This window comes from Phoenix dactylifera, chromosome 5 (assembly GCF_009389715.1).
Source record: "Phoenix dactylifera cultivar Barhee BC4 chromosome 5, palm_55x_up_171113_PBpolish2nd_filt_p, whole genome shotgun sequence".
Classification (NCBI taxonomy): domain Eukaryota; kingdom Viridiplantae; phylum Streptophyta; class Magnoliopsida; order Arecales; family Arecaceae; genus Phoenix; species Phoenix dactylifera.
Window position 1 is genome coordinate 3914140 of NC_052396.1, and position 14780 is coordinate 3928919.

Consider the following 14780-nt stretch of genomic DNA (forward strand, 5'->3'; position numbering starts at 1 on the left):
ACCCCGCTCTTTCCCTCCAAAACACCCGCCGGCTTCTCCCTTCCGCCCAAAAAACCTCGCCTCAAGCACCTCGCCGGCGGCCAAACCCCCTCCGTCTCCCTTTGAACTGTTCCGCCCAAAGCACCTCGCCAACGCCCAAAACCCCCCCGTTCCCCCTTCTCCCTCTCGTCGCCGGCATTCTGTTCGGCTGCACAGAGCCGGACAGAACCCTTCTGTTCGGCTGCACAGTGCCGGACAGAAGCCTTCTGTCCGGCACTGTGCAGCCGAACAGAAGAGTTCGATTGAGGGTTGCCGAACAGAAGGCTTCTGTTCGGCACTGTTCAGCCGAACAGAAGCCTTTTGTTCGGCGATCCAGTGCCGAACGGAGCACGAACCGTGAAAAAAAAAAAAATTTCGAAACAAGGTGGAACACGTACCTTTGCGGCCGATTCTTCGTCCCAAATCACTAGTTGCTTGTCCATGCTTCGAATGGGGCTTAAATCTCCTTCAAAGATCGCCTAAACGATGTAAATGGATCGAGGGGTTTAAGGGGGGTTTGAGGGGTATTTTTTTTTTTCTTTTCAAAACGAAACGGAGGAGGAGGAAGGGGGGGTGTACTGAGAAAATTTCAAGGGCAATATGATAATTACACTAAAGGTTAGTTTGGGTATTTTTTTTTGGTTTTTGGGGGGTGTCCTTAGCAATAGGGGGGTGTATATAGAACCAGCCGGTCACCACCCAGCCTCTAATGACGCTGGCACTTTGCGCTTTTTTTTTTTTTTTTTTTTGATAAAAACGGTTACTCATTTCATATAACTCTGACATGAGTACACCCTGCCAAATCACGAAAAAGTAAAAGATATAAGGAGGGGTGAATGTTCGATACAAACGTCCACAGAAAGTCCCCAGAATACCGAGCAACAAAAGAGGCGACCCAGTCTGCAGCCCTGTTCGCCTCCCTAAACACATGTCCAATCCGAACCTCACCCATCATCCGCGCAATCCCACGGGTCTCTCGAATGAGGGGGTGACCATCCCCAAACCGATCCGCCCCTCGAATCCAATCAATAACCACAGAAGAATCGCCCTCAAGGCATACCCGCTCCACACCAAGTACATGGCATGCATAGGATATACCCTCCCACGCTGCCTGCAGCTCTGCCCCAACCACTGTAAGACCTGGCGTGCGCCGCCCTCCTGCTGCAATCAGCCTACCAAAATGGTCTCTGATCACAAATCCAACCCCTTCAGTCGCACCATCTGCTGACCGACTGCCGTCGAAATTTACCTTAAGATAGCCAGGAGGTGGGGGTACCCAAGAAACAAGGGCAAACTGGATCACTTTGCTTTCCCTGGACGCCTCTCGGCGGCAATGCGCATCCGGACCAGTAGGTTCCGTCAACCGCCCGGTAGGCGTTTCCCTGGAATTTTGGACCTGGGAAAGGCGTGAAATTTTTGGCCCGCGCCTGAACTGGAGAACGAATATAGTGAATTTAGTATAATAAACGGTTGCTTAGATGCAACCTATCAGACTATCCGGAGGCTAACACGGTGAAAAGCCAATAAACGGTTCTTAACAAACTCTGACGGTGGGATCACGTTTCCCATGCGTCATCTACCAGCTATTTTATTTTGACGGAGTCCAAAGGAGCCGCAAAACGCTCCATGAGTAAGGATGACTCAGCCATGATTAACTAAATTCAAAATAGCTCTAGCGGCTGTGGAGAGGCCCCGCCAGGCATATTTTTAGAAAAGTAAATATGACCGCGGAGTAGGTGGCCAGTCACTTCAAGACATCCTATAGGTTAAAAAAAAAAAAAAATTGCCTAAAATATTCTGAAACTTTTTATTTTCTCACTTTATTGCATGTATCTGTATTAAATATGTATGAATTATCTACTAAAAAAAAAAGCTAGTTTCAAAAAAATAAAAAAATATTTTACTTTAAAATAAATAAGAAGAGCATCCTATAGTTTTTTTTTTCCCAAAGAAAAAAAGATCCATCCTCATATTAATTATTCATGCCCAAATATTGGAGAATGCACTGGTAATTTTTCGAGCTTGGAACCTTTAATCGGCAAGAAGAGGGGTCTTGTATGTTTTTATGAAGACTTATCTCGTAGGTTCTTGCCTTGTATGTTTTTATGAAGACTTATCTCGTAGGTTCTTGCCTCCAAGTTCTTTCAAGAACCTGCAAGGTCATTCTATGGGCATCGAATGGTTCTATGAATTGTGTAAATCTGAAGTAAAATTCAAGCACAAAGCATGAGGCAAAATAGTGAAGCATGAGGATGGTTATATGTCATCCATAGTTTGATTAGTTAGTTACTCTTTATATATACCCCTACAAATATAAGGTATTGCATATTTATTACCTTTTTTGTTTCAATATTCCAAAAAAAAATAATTAACATTCAATTTGCATGGCAAAGAGTTATTTTTACATCAAATTTTAATGGGGATTGATGCAAAAGAGAAATTGAATCATATCATATTAAAATAATTACTTATTAGTGCGGTCGACTAAGAATCTAACAGAAGTGGTAACATCTCAAAATAGAATAAATTAAGAGGTATATATGTAAATATTTATTTTTGCAGGGTAAATATTCAATCCCTATACTTAATAAATAGATTGGAGAGAGAAAACTTAACCTCTGTCCAAAATTCAGAAAAAATTAAAAATAAAAAAAATAATCTAAAGCTTTTAGAAGTTGTTTCTTATTTGGTAACTAGATTTATAAAGTGTTTAAAACTTTAATATATATTTGATGACTAAACTGAGAAAATACTTTTGGTATGACAAAATAATAATAAAGAACAATATTTTATAGTAACTTATAATTTAGTATAATATTTTTATTAAATATTAAATTATTATGATATAGTATAATATTATTATAATATAATATAATATTACATTAAAAATATAATAATAATATAATTATAATGTAATAATATAATATAATAGTATGATAAGATATGATAAAATATAATATAATAATGTATTATCACATATTAAAATATTATTTCATGTTATATTATTATATTATAGTGTAATATAATCTAATGTATTATTAGAATAGATGTAATATAATACAATATTATTATGATGTAATAATATAATAGTTAGTGTCGGTTAATATTTAAAATAAAATGTTTTAGGAGCATATTTACACAACTTCCTCCATATTGCAGTAGCACTTCTAGGAACAAAAATATTAGATTCATGGGACCACAATACATGCTTTGCATGAATCAATACTCCAAGAATTGTTAGGTTTGCCGGCCGACTTGGCTGCCATCATAGTGAGAAGAGCATTATGTCTAGCCAATAAAGATGGAATTCGAAGACCACCATCCCGAGTTGATCGACAAATCCCATCCCAAGATATGGATTTTTTCTGTATTATAGCTCCCCTGCCATGGAAAATTCCTCATTGACTGCTCTACTTTATACAGAACTGATCTTTGTATCATAGTGTTGGCCATCAAGCAAACAGACAGAGAGAAGAATTGGTTCAATTAGTACTACTCTATCCATCATTGAATTTAGTTTTCCAACCTTCCAATTTATCAGTAACCATGTGCATGAGACTACTAAAATCAGAAGCCATAGCCCTTCTGACCTGATGCAGGAACTCCCAAAGGTACTGCCAAGTAGAATCTGATTCAAGGATAGATAAAATGTATAACAGATGTTGCTTCATAGAGTGTTTTTATCTTTTGGGCTGAAGTTGACAATTGATTTGTTCATATTCACTATCTGGCACGAAGAGCAGAAGTATTCCTCCACTATTTGTCTAAGCAACCAGGCATTGGATGCAATGGCCCTGGCAACAACAGAGTCATTGGCAAACAACAGATGAGAAACCGAGCTCATTAGAGTTGTTGCCTGATAAGCTGTCAACCCACCCTGTTGCACCGCAAAGTCAAGCTATCTTGAATAAATATGGTGATAAAGGGTACCCTTGACACAATCCAATTGAAGAAAAGTATTCAGCTGGCTCACCATTAGCATCATCCAGCTCATTGTACATATTATACTTGCTTCACTTGTCTTACTTGGTCAGTAGAGAGACTTGATATCATTTTCATGAGTCTGTTAAAATTTCTAAGTCTCTTTTGGTCAGTATCAGTTTACTTACTAGTGATGTAAGTTTTGTTTTAATATAGGGACATTCTGCAATCCATATCTAACAAGTTCTTCAGATTGTTTACAGCAAAACATGAAGGTTTCCTTCTCCACTTAAAATATGGACTATTAAAATGGGATATGAGCGCAAACAGCATGGTAAGACCTTGGAATGATGGTGTTGTGTGGTAAATGTAAAAGGATCACTCGGCAGAACCAATCATTGTAGGACTGTAAACCATTCCCAGCATTTGATAATATACCTTGACAGAAACAATAGATCTGAAGAAAACTAGAACAAATAAGTTTAGAAGTTTTTTCCTATTTTGCTATTCCTCTCACTTCAGCTGCAACGGTCCTCCGAAGAGCCATGCAGAGTTTTATTCCTGTGTGGAACTTGTGAATGTATTGGAGTGTTCAAATAGGGTTTAGCAAGGTATTTATAAATTTCGGGCCATGTTTTAAAGGTTTCTTAAGATTTATATGTAATTTTAATGATATACTATGCTGATCCTGCTTGCATGGTGATTAATTCTGTTATTTTTAGTATTTCCATCCTTTGAAATATCGGTTGTTAGTGGTACTCAGCTACAACCTTTTGTTAAGAAAAGTCGTTATCATGGCTGGTCGCCCGTAATTAAATTAAATTAAAAGGGAGAAGGCTAGCTTTAGTGTCTCAAATGCACCAAGAGGCTGATGAGTCGGTGTTATTTAAGCTTGTCAATTGTCTATTTGAAGGAATCAGTATTTGAAATGATCATGGTGGTGCAAAAGGATGTTAGGAGTATAATTTTTCCCTTTTTTTTCAAAAAGAAAAGTCTCAAGTCTTTTAGCTTCTTAGGTCTACAAAATACCCTATTCGGCTGAGCACTAATTCCTCCTAACTCTTGATATCCATATCTCTTTAGGCTTACCATGATCACTCTAAAATCGATGTTTAATTCTAGGTCCGAAGCGGATTTAGATAAGAGAAGGGTCTATCAAGCTCATGCAAACAATTGGCAGACCCTCTGAATTTTCTTAGACTTCCGAAGAGTCCAGATGAAGGCATATAAGATGGCAGATTTTAGCATTGGAGCAGCTGCAGTTTGTCTCAAAGATGCGTATAAGTTAAAGTGTCAAACAAAAAGGACATGAAAAACTCAAATAAGATAGGCTTACAATCATCCCTATTTCCTCCATGTCCATGGCACCTATGTAGCTAGTAAGTAGAAGGAAAAATCCATCATTAGAACTTTATGTCACAACTCAGAACCTCATCTAAAAAGACTAATTAAAATATATTATTTAAGTTATTGGGTCCTATATAAGTACCTAAAATTATATCCAACAAATAACCGATATGAGATTAAATGTACATCCGCATCCGCACGGATCCGCACATACTCTCTCTATTTGAGCTATGGCATTCTCGCTAGGCTAAAAATCCAAATCCAATTGTAAACACGGCAATCAGCTTATGGTCAGCTTAAATATACATGTACTGCAGTGTTTCCTAGTTTATATAGATCATGGGCCAGATCTGATATCATTTGTTACATTTTAGAATATCATCCAAAAAGATTAGCCAGAATATATTATTTAATTTTTTTAGTTATGAGAAAAACCCGCAGAGGCACGCAACGTTCTGGTCTTTTCCTATTCAACCTATCCATCTAAAATTAATTCGAGCAGTCCAAGCCTGACCGAAAAATCTCATACACCGAAGATGGCACCCGGCAAGTCCCCAAATTAGATTTGAGGACTAGTTCTCCGAAGCACTTCTGATTGGAGCTTCTGTTACTGAAGTTTTTGTAGTAGAATTTTGCTGTCGCCCAATATTCCCTCCAACATGGTGTCTGGTGATGGATCCAACCACTGTGCTGACCGTCACTTGCTCCTTATACGTTGCACCAATCTCCCAACAGCTCATAGGATGAGAACTCAAAAACAATATATTTTCTCATGACATCATTCGCATATTGTCACAAGATTGAGGAGCAGCACGAAAACACTAGCATCTACTAAAGAATTCAGCTAGACCTATAGAGGGGTCCTTTGTCGGAAGCTAGATCGTTAACCTTGTTGTTCTTCTAATTGGGATGACGGCAGTAGATTCCCACCAAGGAAGGCCCAAACCGAGGAGGCGGCTTTGCGTGGGCTCCATGGTTTGTCATTTACGCGGCAGCATCCCGCCAACTACCGTCCCCGGCATCAAAAAACCCCCACTAACAGCATTTCTCCAAGTGCTCCTCGTTTGATTTATTTTAAGCCACTACTGGAAATCCTTCCACTCTCGACAAATCATCAATAGAAAGCTGACCGCATGTGTTTTCAAAGCAAATAATGAGGTAAACACCCCACTCTTTTTCATTGTAGTAGCCATAGGGCCATCATGTAGAGGTCTAGCCTAAACTCTAGTCCCCTCAGAATGCGTCGAGAAAACGTCGTGGAGAATATTATTGTATTTATTGATAAAAGGGGAAAAAGTAACTCGACTAACAACTCTAACACTTGAGCCTCAAATAGATAAAATAATTAGATTCCTTTGTTTGGAGGCTAGACTCAAGACATTTTCCTTAAAAACATACATAGAAAGACATCCATGGTTCCATTCTATGGATTTCTCGACCTTCATGTATGAATAAGTTTAAACCCTCATTTTGTGAATTACTCGCCCTCCATGTTTGAGCAAATTGAGCCTTCACCCTTTTGGGAAGGATTAGAACCATGCCCATTAATTATTAGAAATCTTCGGCTACTAGAAAACTTTGATTTCTAAAATCATAGAATGAAGCCTTTAGACTAAGTGCTTCATAAGATGTGCAATTTAAAATAGAAGACAACTGTTGCTCGATAGTGCTGTAGTGTCAAGTTCGTCGAGAAGAGACTCGTATAAAACCTCTCTATCTTTATTAAGAATAAAGAAAATTACTTTTAGCAAGAACTTCTTCTAGATGGTGGTTATTCGATTGTTAATTTACATAAATAACTTCTTTGGATAATTACTCTTATATAACCTCTCTGGTTAGTCGCACATTGCTTGTTCCCAAAATCTAGGTCGATAATATCATGAGCACTTCAAAAATAAAAAAAATCTAGATCGATAATGATACAAATTAAATTTTGGATGTAAACACATTGTACTATAATACTGGTAAAAAAAGAGAGACATGTAACTTCTTGTCAATTTGAATGCTTGACTCTTTGCAAGAAAATAACAATATAAAAATAATGTTTGATAGTGTTTTAGTATACATAAAATCATTAAAAAAAGAGTAGTTTGAGGTGTTCCCTGTAATTAACGCCAAAATCCTTGCCTTAATTCGTGTTTCCCCTGCTATAAAAGCCGCACCGGGGATTCCACACCTCGGCCTCTTTGATTCCCCCGCCAAAAGCCACCAAAATCCAAAACCCCGTAAAAAAAAAAAAAAAATCCAAGAAAATGCGAGCCATTCACCACCACTGCCATCTCCCGCTCCCGACTCCCCCGCCGGCGACCAAACTCCCCCCCTCCGCCTTCACCTCCACCGCCGCCGCCGTCACTCACCGGAAAGCCCCTTCCGCCTCGTCCTCCTCCGCCGCCTCCCCCACGGCCATCGATCTCCAGTCGGCGGACTCCCAGGCCGCGGCCTTCTGGGACTACCAGTTCCTCTTCGCCTCCCAGAGGTCGGAGTCGGCCGAGCCGGTCCCCCTCCGGCTGGTAGCCGGCTCGGTCCCGGCCGACTTCCCCGCGGGGACGTACTACCTGGCCGGCCCGGGCCTCTTCGCCGACGACCACGGCTCCACCGTCCACCCGCTGGACGGCCACGGCTACCTCCGCGCCTTCTCGTTCGCCGGCGACGGAGGCACCGTCCGGTACTCGGCGCGATTCGTTGAGACGCAGGCGCAGAGGGAGGAACGCGAGGAGGGGACGGGGCGGTGGCGGTTCACGCACCGGGGGCCCTTCTCGGTGCTGCGGGGCGGGAAGCGGGTGGGCAACGTGAAGGTGATGAAGAACGTGGCGAATACCAGCGTCTTCAGGTGGGGCGGTAGGCTGATGTGCTTGTGGGAGGGCGGGGATCCCTACGAGATCGACCCACGGTCGCTGGAAACGGTGGGCCCCGTCGACCTCGTCGGACGGGAGCGGCATGATGGTGACCGGACGGCGAAGGATCGGTGGTGGGAGCTGGCGGGTGCCCGGGACGTGGCCGGCCTCGCGGTCGACGTCGCGGCCCACTTCCTGAAGCCCGTCCTCCACGGTGAGTGTAGTTCTGTGATAGTCTCAGCGGACATATTCGGCATCACGAAAGTGAGAGAAGCTAACCGCCATGGTTTCGGGTGAATTATCAGCAGCAGCCGAGCAGTACATATTATTTGATTTTAAAAAACTAAACTTCTATTTCGTATAAATTAATGATATGTTCTTCTTTTCCATAGAGGATTCATCCACCATTTCACGTCTTTGATTACGTCTAGGATGGTTTAGAATAGGAATATTGATACGGGGCTCATTTCTCTTGCCAAAGATTTTTCCCCGCTCCGCTGGTGTTCGATACGTCAACAGGTCGGCATTGGTGAATACAATCTCTCAATTATAGATTAAAAATATCAACTACTTGAGAAAATATTTATAAAGTTTGGACATGAACGTCCATTTCAGTGACTGTTTATTGCTATGAAAATGTTTGCAAATTGTCAGTACATCTTTCTAAATAGATTTAGATATCAATCTAAAAGAATACAATTTATAAATAGAAGATAAAAACTATGATTTATTGCTATGAACTAGTTTTTTAAGAGAAGAAAACTGTAATTTCCATTACGATAGGAAAAGCAACCATCATTGCTTCTGGTGGGAAAAAGAAAACAACCATGATTGCTAAATTTCCAAGGCAAAAAGCCTTCATGTTTAGAACATAAACAAAAAAGGTTATGCATATATATACACACACACACTCTTACAAATATCTAAAATTACATGCATTTCCTAACAAATCTATATTTATATATATATCCTTATAGATTATTTCTTCCTGCAGATACACCTTTATAAATATCTGAATTATATATATCCTTACAAATTTATTATTTGCACATATGCCTCTATATTTTTTTTTTATATACCTTTACACAATAATGATAGAGGAGCAAAAAAAAAAAATTTATAAGAGTATACACGTAATATATAGTAAATTTATGAGATATGCACATAATTTTAGATGTTGATAAGAATATTTATGCAAATTTGTGAGGATATACATATAATTTTATATTTTTACAAGGTATACAAATTAAAAAACCCAACAATAAAGAGTTACTCTTCCATGAGGTTTTTGTCTTGGAAAAAAATAAATGAGATTCTTACATGAGATTAGTCAATGATTAATTTTAGACTGATTGATAACATGGGTTTTGAGGGCACAGGAGTGTTTAATATGCCACCAAAGAGGATGCTGGCCCATTACAAGATCGACCCGACAAGGAACAGGCTTTTGTTGCTGTCTTGCAATGCCGAAGACATGCTCCTCCCTCGCTCCAACTTCACTTTCTACGGTACGTATATATATTTCCACCACCTTTCTGTACTTTCTTGCCAACTATTATTACCACCCTCAACAGCCAAAAGAAACATTAAAACAAGCGTCACGGCCGGCACTTTGGGTAGGATACCTTAGCTTTCATCATCACAGACGACCTTGCAAAAGCCTAAAAATATAATTTGCAGTTGTATTAGTAAGTGGCCAGCTTGGCTTTTATCTTCATGTTTTTTTTTTTTTGTAGTAAACATACCTATGAATTATAGTCGCTATGTAATCTAGGTGACATCATGTAATGCTGTTAGATATCAATTACAGTGATTACTATTAAATTAGCACCACACACCGTGTATACAAAAGTTTTAAAATATATTTATAATCATATCTTTATCTGTAAATATATAAACATGCATGATAATTGAACTTCAACCTCCTCATCTCCTGCCACCATAGGTAATAAGGGAAATTTAACTCCAGCCCCATGATAAATCTCTTCCTGTTGATTTTGATGGCTTTCTTATTTATATTAGGTTCTTAACATAAAAATGGATAGCTATGGGAGGACTGATTGTTAGAAGCTGTCAACTAGAGGACTGCAGTTTCTGTTTCCCAAGATAATAACAAAATCATAATAGCACAAAAGAATAATATAAAAATTAAGTTGTTAAATTTTGGCTAGGCAAGTAGTTATCGTTTACAGTGATAAAGCATCCCATTTGAGGCCATGGCCCTAATAGATGTTAATCCCATGCTTCGTTATATAGTCCATATTAGTATAATTTTAGGGATCATGTAACAACTTGCATCGCGTATAATATTTTTCTTTATTAGCGTGATTCCGTATCAACCTATATTATTTTTTTTTACTAGCCTGCTCTTGTTAGAGTGATTTTAGAGATCATACAACAACTTATATCAATTACTAATATTTTTCATTATTAGTATGATCCTATATCCGCGTATATTATTTTTTTATATAAAATCTGTACACAAGTATATATAACCTCTGAGACGTGTCGAATATGATGGAAAAGAGATATAAATATTTTTTATTTTATTTTTCTCTTCTTCTGCAAATATTTTAATGGTCTATTTTCGTTTGATACTGATATTTTAATTCTGATATATTTTGTACTTCATGGATGTAGAGTTTGACTGCAATTTTGAGCTGAAGCAGAAGAAGGAGTTCGTAATCTCGGACCACATGATGATCCACGATTGGGTTTTCACTGATAACCACTATGTTCTGCTTGGCAACCGTATCAAGCTCGATGTACCTGGTATCTCTCTAAAATAACATGTCATCTGGTACAGCATTAGGTAAACTTCTATGAGTTTGCTCTAGTTAGAAAAGTCCCTTTATAATGATCTCTAGTTAGTAAACATATGAATTTGATCATGGAATATATTTGAGTAATGAGGAACCATTTTTATAAGTCAAGAGCTTTCTTGATGAACAAAATAAAGTAAAAGCAACAACATGACACGGGACATAAGGGTGCAGTCCACTAGAAGAAAACACCTCCGAATCCTAATAACTCTGATCTGAATTATGACATAAACGTGTTGCTTATAGGGACCGAAAATGAATCCGAACCTCCCAAATTTTGGAATAAACTGAGTTTTAATTTTTCTTTTCGGCTAGATCTAAGAGTCAGCTAATTTTTTTGATCATTTAAAAAAGTTGCTAGAAGTTGTTACTACTTACTAGTTACTTTAGATTTGTAAAGCAACCTGGGCTTGAGTAGCTATCATGAGGCCACATATTGACGTTATAGTGTATGCTATTCATCACAACCTAAAACCTCATCCAAAAAGGCTAGTCAGAAAATATTATTTAGTTTTTTTGATTTTATATAAGTACTCAAGATCTACCTAGCAAATAACCGATATGGGACTAAACACATACGTTCACGGTCCTCATATTTCATCATCTTAAAACCTTTTCAACTAATGAAGCAGAATTGTTATGGATTTATACATTTGAAATCCAGGATCACTGCTCGCATTATCAGGCATATGTCCAATGATAACAGCGCTCTCTGTGAACCCAAGCCAGCAATCAACACCAGTTTATCTGCTACCGCGATTCTCTGAGAGTGCGAAAGGTGGCCGTGATTGGAGGGTGCCCATCGAAGCCCCATCGCAACTATGGTCATTGCACGTCGGCAACGCCTTCGAGGAAAGAGACGAAGTCGGCAACTTAAATATCCAATTGCAGGCTTCAGTTTGCTCCTACCGGTGGTTCAACTTCCAGAAGATGTTTGGTAATTTACTTGTCTCTGTTCTATTTTAAGAACAAAACCTATACATGAAGTAGAAACCACCTAGATGCAAATAAACCACACTTACCTATGTGAAGATCACTTCTACATAAAAAAAAAAGGCGTTCCTTGGCTGACACTTTTGGCTTCATACACGTAGATCTAGTACGTTATAAAGAACATCACCCTCTAACTATTTAGTCTCACGAGTGTCGATGAAACTTTGGCATTTGGATCAAATGGACAACTTTTGGTTAACATCAAGTCAGTTCACAACGTCTGTAGGGTATAACTGGCGCACAGGGAGGCTGGATCCTTCTTTCATGAACATGGTTGCAGGCAAGGAGGCATTGCTACCCCACCTGGTTCAGGTAAACAGTCTCTGTTCTGCTTCAAGATTTAACAACGTTTGAGAACTAATACCAAATAACAACAGGGGAGTTTCACAAATCATTCAGTTGCTTCTTTGCTAAGTGAAGATTTAAGCTGGACGTCGAGCATAAAGAGCAAACTAAAAATAGTGATTTGTAATCACGGATGGATATTTCACCATGTTGATATTTCAGCAACATTATAAGACTTCAAAATCCATATATTTAAGATTAAAAAAAAGAAAACCTTTTGCCATTTGTGGACTTACGAGCATAAACAGAACATTATTTGATAATTCCTCAAAATATGCATTAAAAAAGTCATGAAAATATTGTGGAATATGTGGACTATCAAATAGTTAAATAATTCATCTGTTTAGATTTGTAAAGAAGTATTTACCATATCGGAATTCATGAAAGAATTTCAAAATCGCTCTTATGGAACGCATGCTCGAAACTATAGCGTAAGTTGAACGGTTTATGTTCTCATGGCAATGTCCTTCTTTCCCAACTGACCCATGAATTCATACATTTCTTAGGTTTCAATTGAGCTGGACAGGAGAGGAGCATGTAGCCGGTGCATCGTGAGCGATGCCTCCAAACAATGGAGCAGGCCAACAGATTTCCCAGTGATCAATCCGGCCTTAGCCGGCCGGAGAAACAAGTACGTTTATGCAGGCACGGCTTCCGGCTCCCGCCGATTCCTGCCGCATTTCCCGTTCGACAGCGTTGTGAAGATCAACTGTTCAGATGGATCGGCGACTTCATGGTCGGCTGGGAGCAGGGAGTTCATTGGAGAGCCTATATTTGTTCCCAGAGGCACCAAGGAGGATGATGGCTATATTCTTGTAGTAGAGGTCAGAGAATAATTACGGATGATATGTTTATCTCATTTGGTCATTCTGGGGTGGTTTTTCTCTTCATTTTGAGTGTTTTTATTTTTCTTTTCACTCAACAGTATGCAGTTGCAAAGCAGAGATGTTACCTTGGGGTACTGAATGCACAAAGAATAGGGGAAGCTGATGCATTTGTAGCTAAGCTTGAAGTGCCAAAAAATTTGACGTTTCCTATCGGCTTCCATGGATTTTGGGCCGACAGATGACAGGAACAATAAGCTGCACCGTGAAGAAGAAAATGTGATCGTTTCACCCTCATCCAAACATTTTTTTTTTTTTTGTGTGTGTGTGTGTGTGTGTGTGTGTGTGTGTGTGTGTACAATCTTAAGGTGCATTTCACAGTATCCATTTCCTCGACGAACGCAAATCAATCTGTATCTTCATTAAGAAATATGGTTACAACTTTAGCAGTCTTTTACTCTCGTTTTCGAACCCTCTACAAAAGAAAGAGATGACTTGTATCTCATTTTTCTCTCTCTTTTTCTTTCCCTTTTTGCTGAGAAAGATGCCGTATATCAATCACTCACATATTCTTCTGAATATATTAGATTGAATATAGAGAATTGTGACAGAGAGAGCATTTACAACCATTCAGAATTGGACAATAATGGAATCTGTCTGCACTAGCACTATAACATCATATTGGACAGTATGCATGGTTATCTTCAGGCAGCGAAGTTACAGGCCAAACAATAATCCTTTGGATTCCCTCCTATATTGCAACAGCAGCACTTAATCAGAAATATTAGCTTCAAATGGACTCTCCTGCATGTGTGGCAATGGCTTAGAAGTTACCATGCTCTACCTCAGCCGGTAACTGATATCTAAGATATTAAAAAAAAAAAACCTTTGTTCGAGTGTGCCAACTTCTTCCAAAGTGCATGTAACAACCCAGAACCTCACCCAAAATGGCTAGCCGGAAGGTATTATTTGGGTTCCTTGATCCTGTATAAATATCCAAGATCTACCCAGCGAATAACCGATGTGGGACTAAACACACGCCCGCATGGATCCTCACATACCCCCCGTTCAAGCCCTGACTTTCTCGTCAGGCTAAGGGTTCAAATCCATTCAAATATAATCACAAACACTACGATCGGTCCATGGTCAGCCTTCATGAACCCGGCTGTAGTATCTCCTAGTCCATATAGGCTATGGGCCGAGTTCACTCTGATACCATTTGTCACAACTCAGGATCTCCTCCGAAATGGCTAGCCGGAAGGTATTATTTGGGTTCCTTGATCCTGTATAAATACCCAAGATTTACCCAGCCAATAACCGATGTGGGACTAAACACACGCCTGCACAGGTCCTCACAGTGCATCACATATGTAAAAATCTAACTAAAATTATTCTAAAAGAATACATCATTTAAAACTCAAAACACAGCCCTATGTGCATCTTTCCTTTTTAGCAATTAATTTGCACATTAAATCTGAAATGTAGCTACCAACTTGAAAGAAAAAGCGGGACACAGTTGCCAAAAATTCTTCAACAGTTGCAATAACATAGTTCAAAACTTAACAAACACCCAGATATAGGAAGTCATTTGTGCCTGCCGAACTTCTCTTAGATTTGTAATGGCACTTGGACAACATCCAAATAACTCACACTCAAGATCCAGCTGCGAGAAGTTA

The 14780-nt window shown here is 39.1% G+C and overlaps 1 protein-coding gene across 1 annotated transcript; it reads left to right on the forward strand.

Moving 5' to 3' along the window:
* Window positions 1–7538: 7538 nt before the first annotated feature.
* Window positions 7539–13349, forward strand: LOC103711689 (carotenoid cleavage dioxygenase 7, chloroplastic). Its single transcript, XM_008797931.2, has 7 exons — window positions 7539–8334; window positions 9500–9628; window positions 10761–10892; window positions 11607–11879; window positions 12162–12247; window positions 12787–13104; window positions 13206–13349. Exons 1-7 carry the CDS (start codon window positions 7539–7541, stop codon window positions 13347–13349), a joined length of 1878 nt encoding a protein of 625 aa, XP_008796153.2.
* The last annotated feature ends 1431 nt before the right edge of the window (window positions 13350–14780 follow it).

Excerpts from the sequence above, each read along its gene's own strand:
- LOC103711689 (XM_008797931.2), top strand. The coding sequence starts at position 7,539 with ATGCGAGCCATTCACCACCACTGCCATCTCCCGCTCCCGACTCCCCCG. Across the intron at positions 9,629-10,760 it reads CTCCAACTTCACTTTCTACG|AGTTTGACTGCAATTTTGAG; the intron begins GTACGTATATAT and ends TCATGGATGTAG. Across the intron at positions 12,248-12,786 it reads TGCTACCCCACCTGGTTCAG|GTTTCAATTGAGCTGGACAG; the intron begins GTAAACAGTCTC and ends TACATTTCTTAG.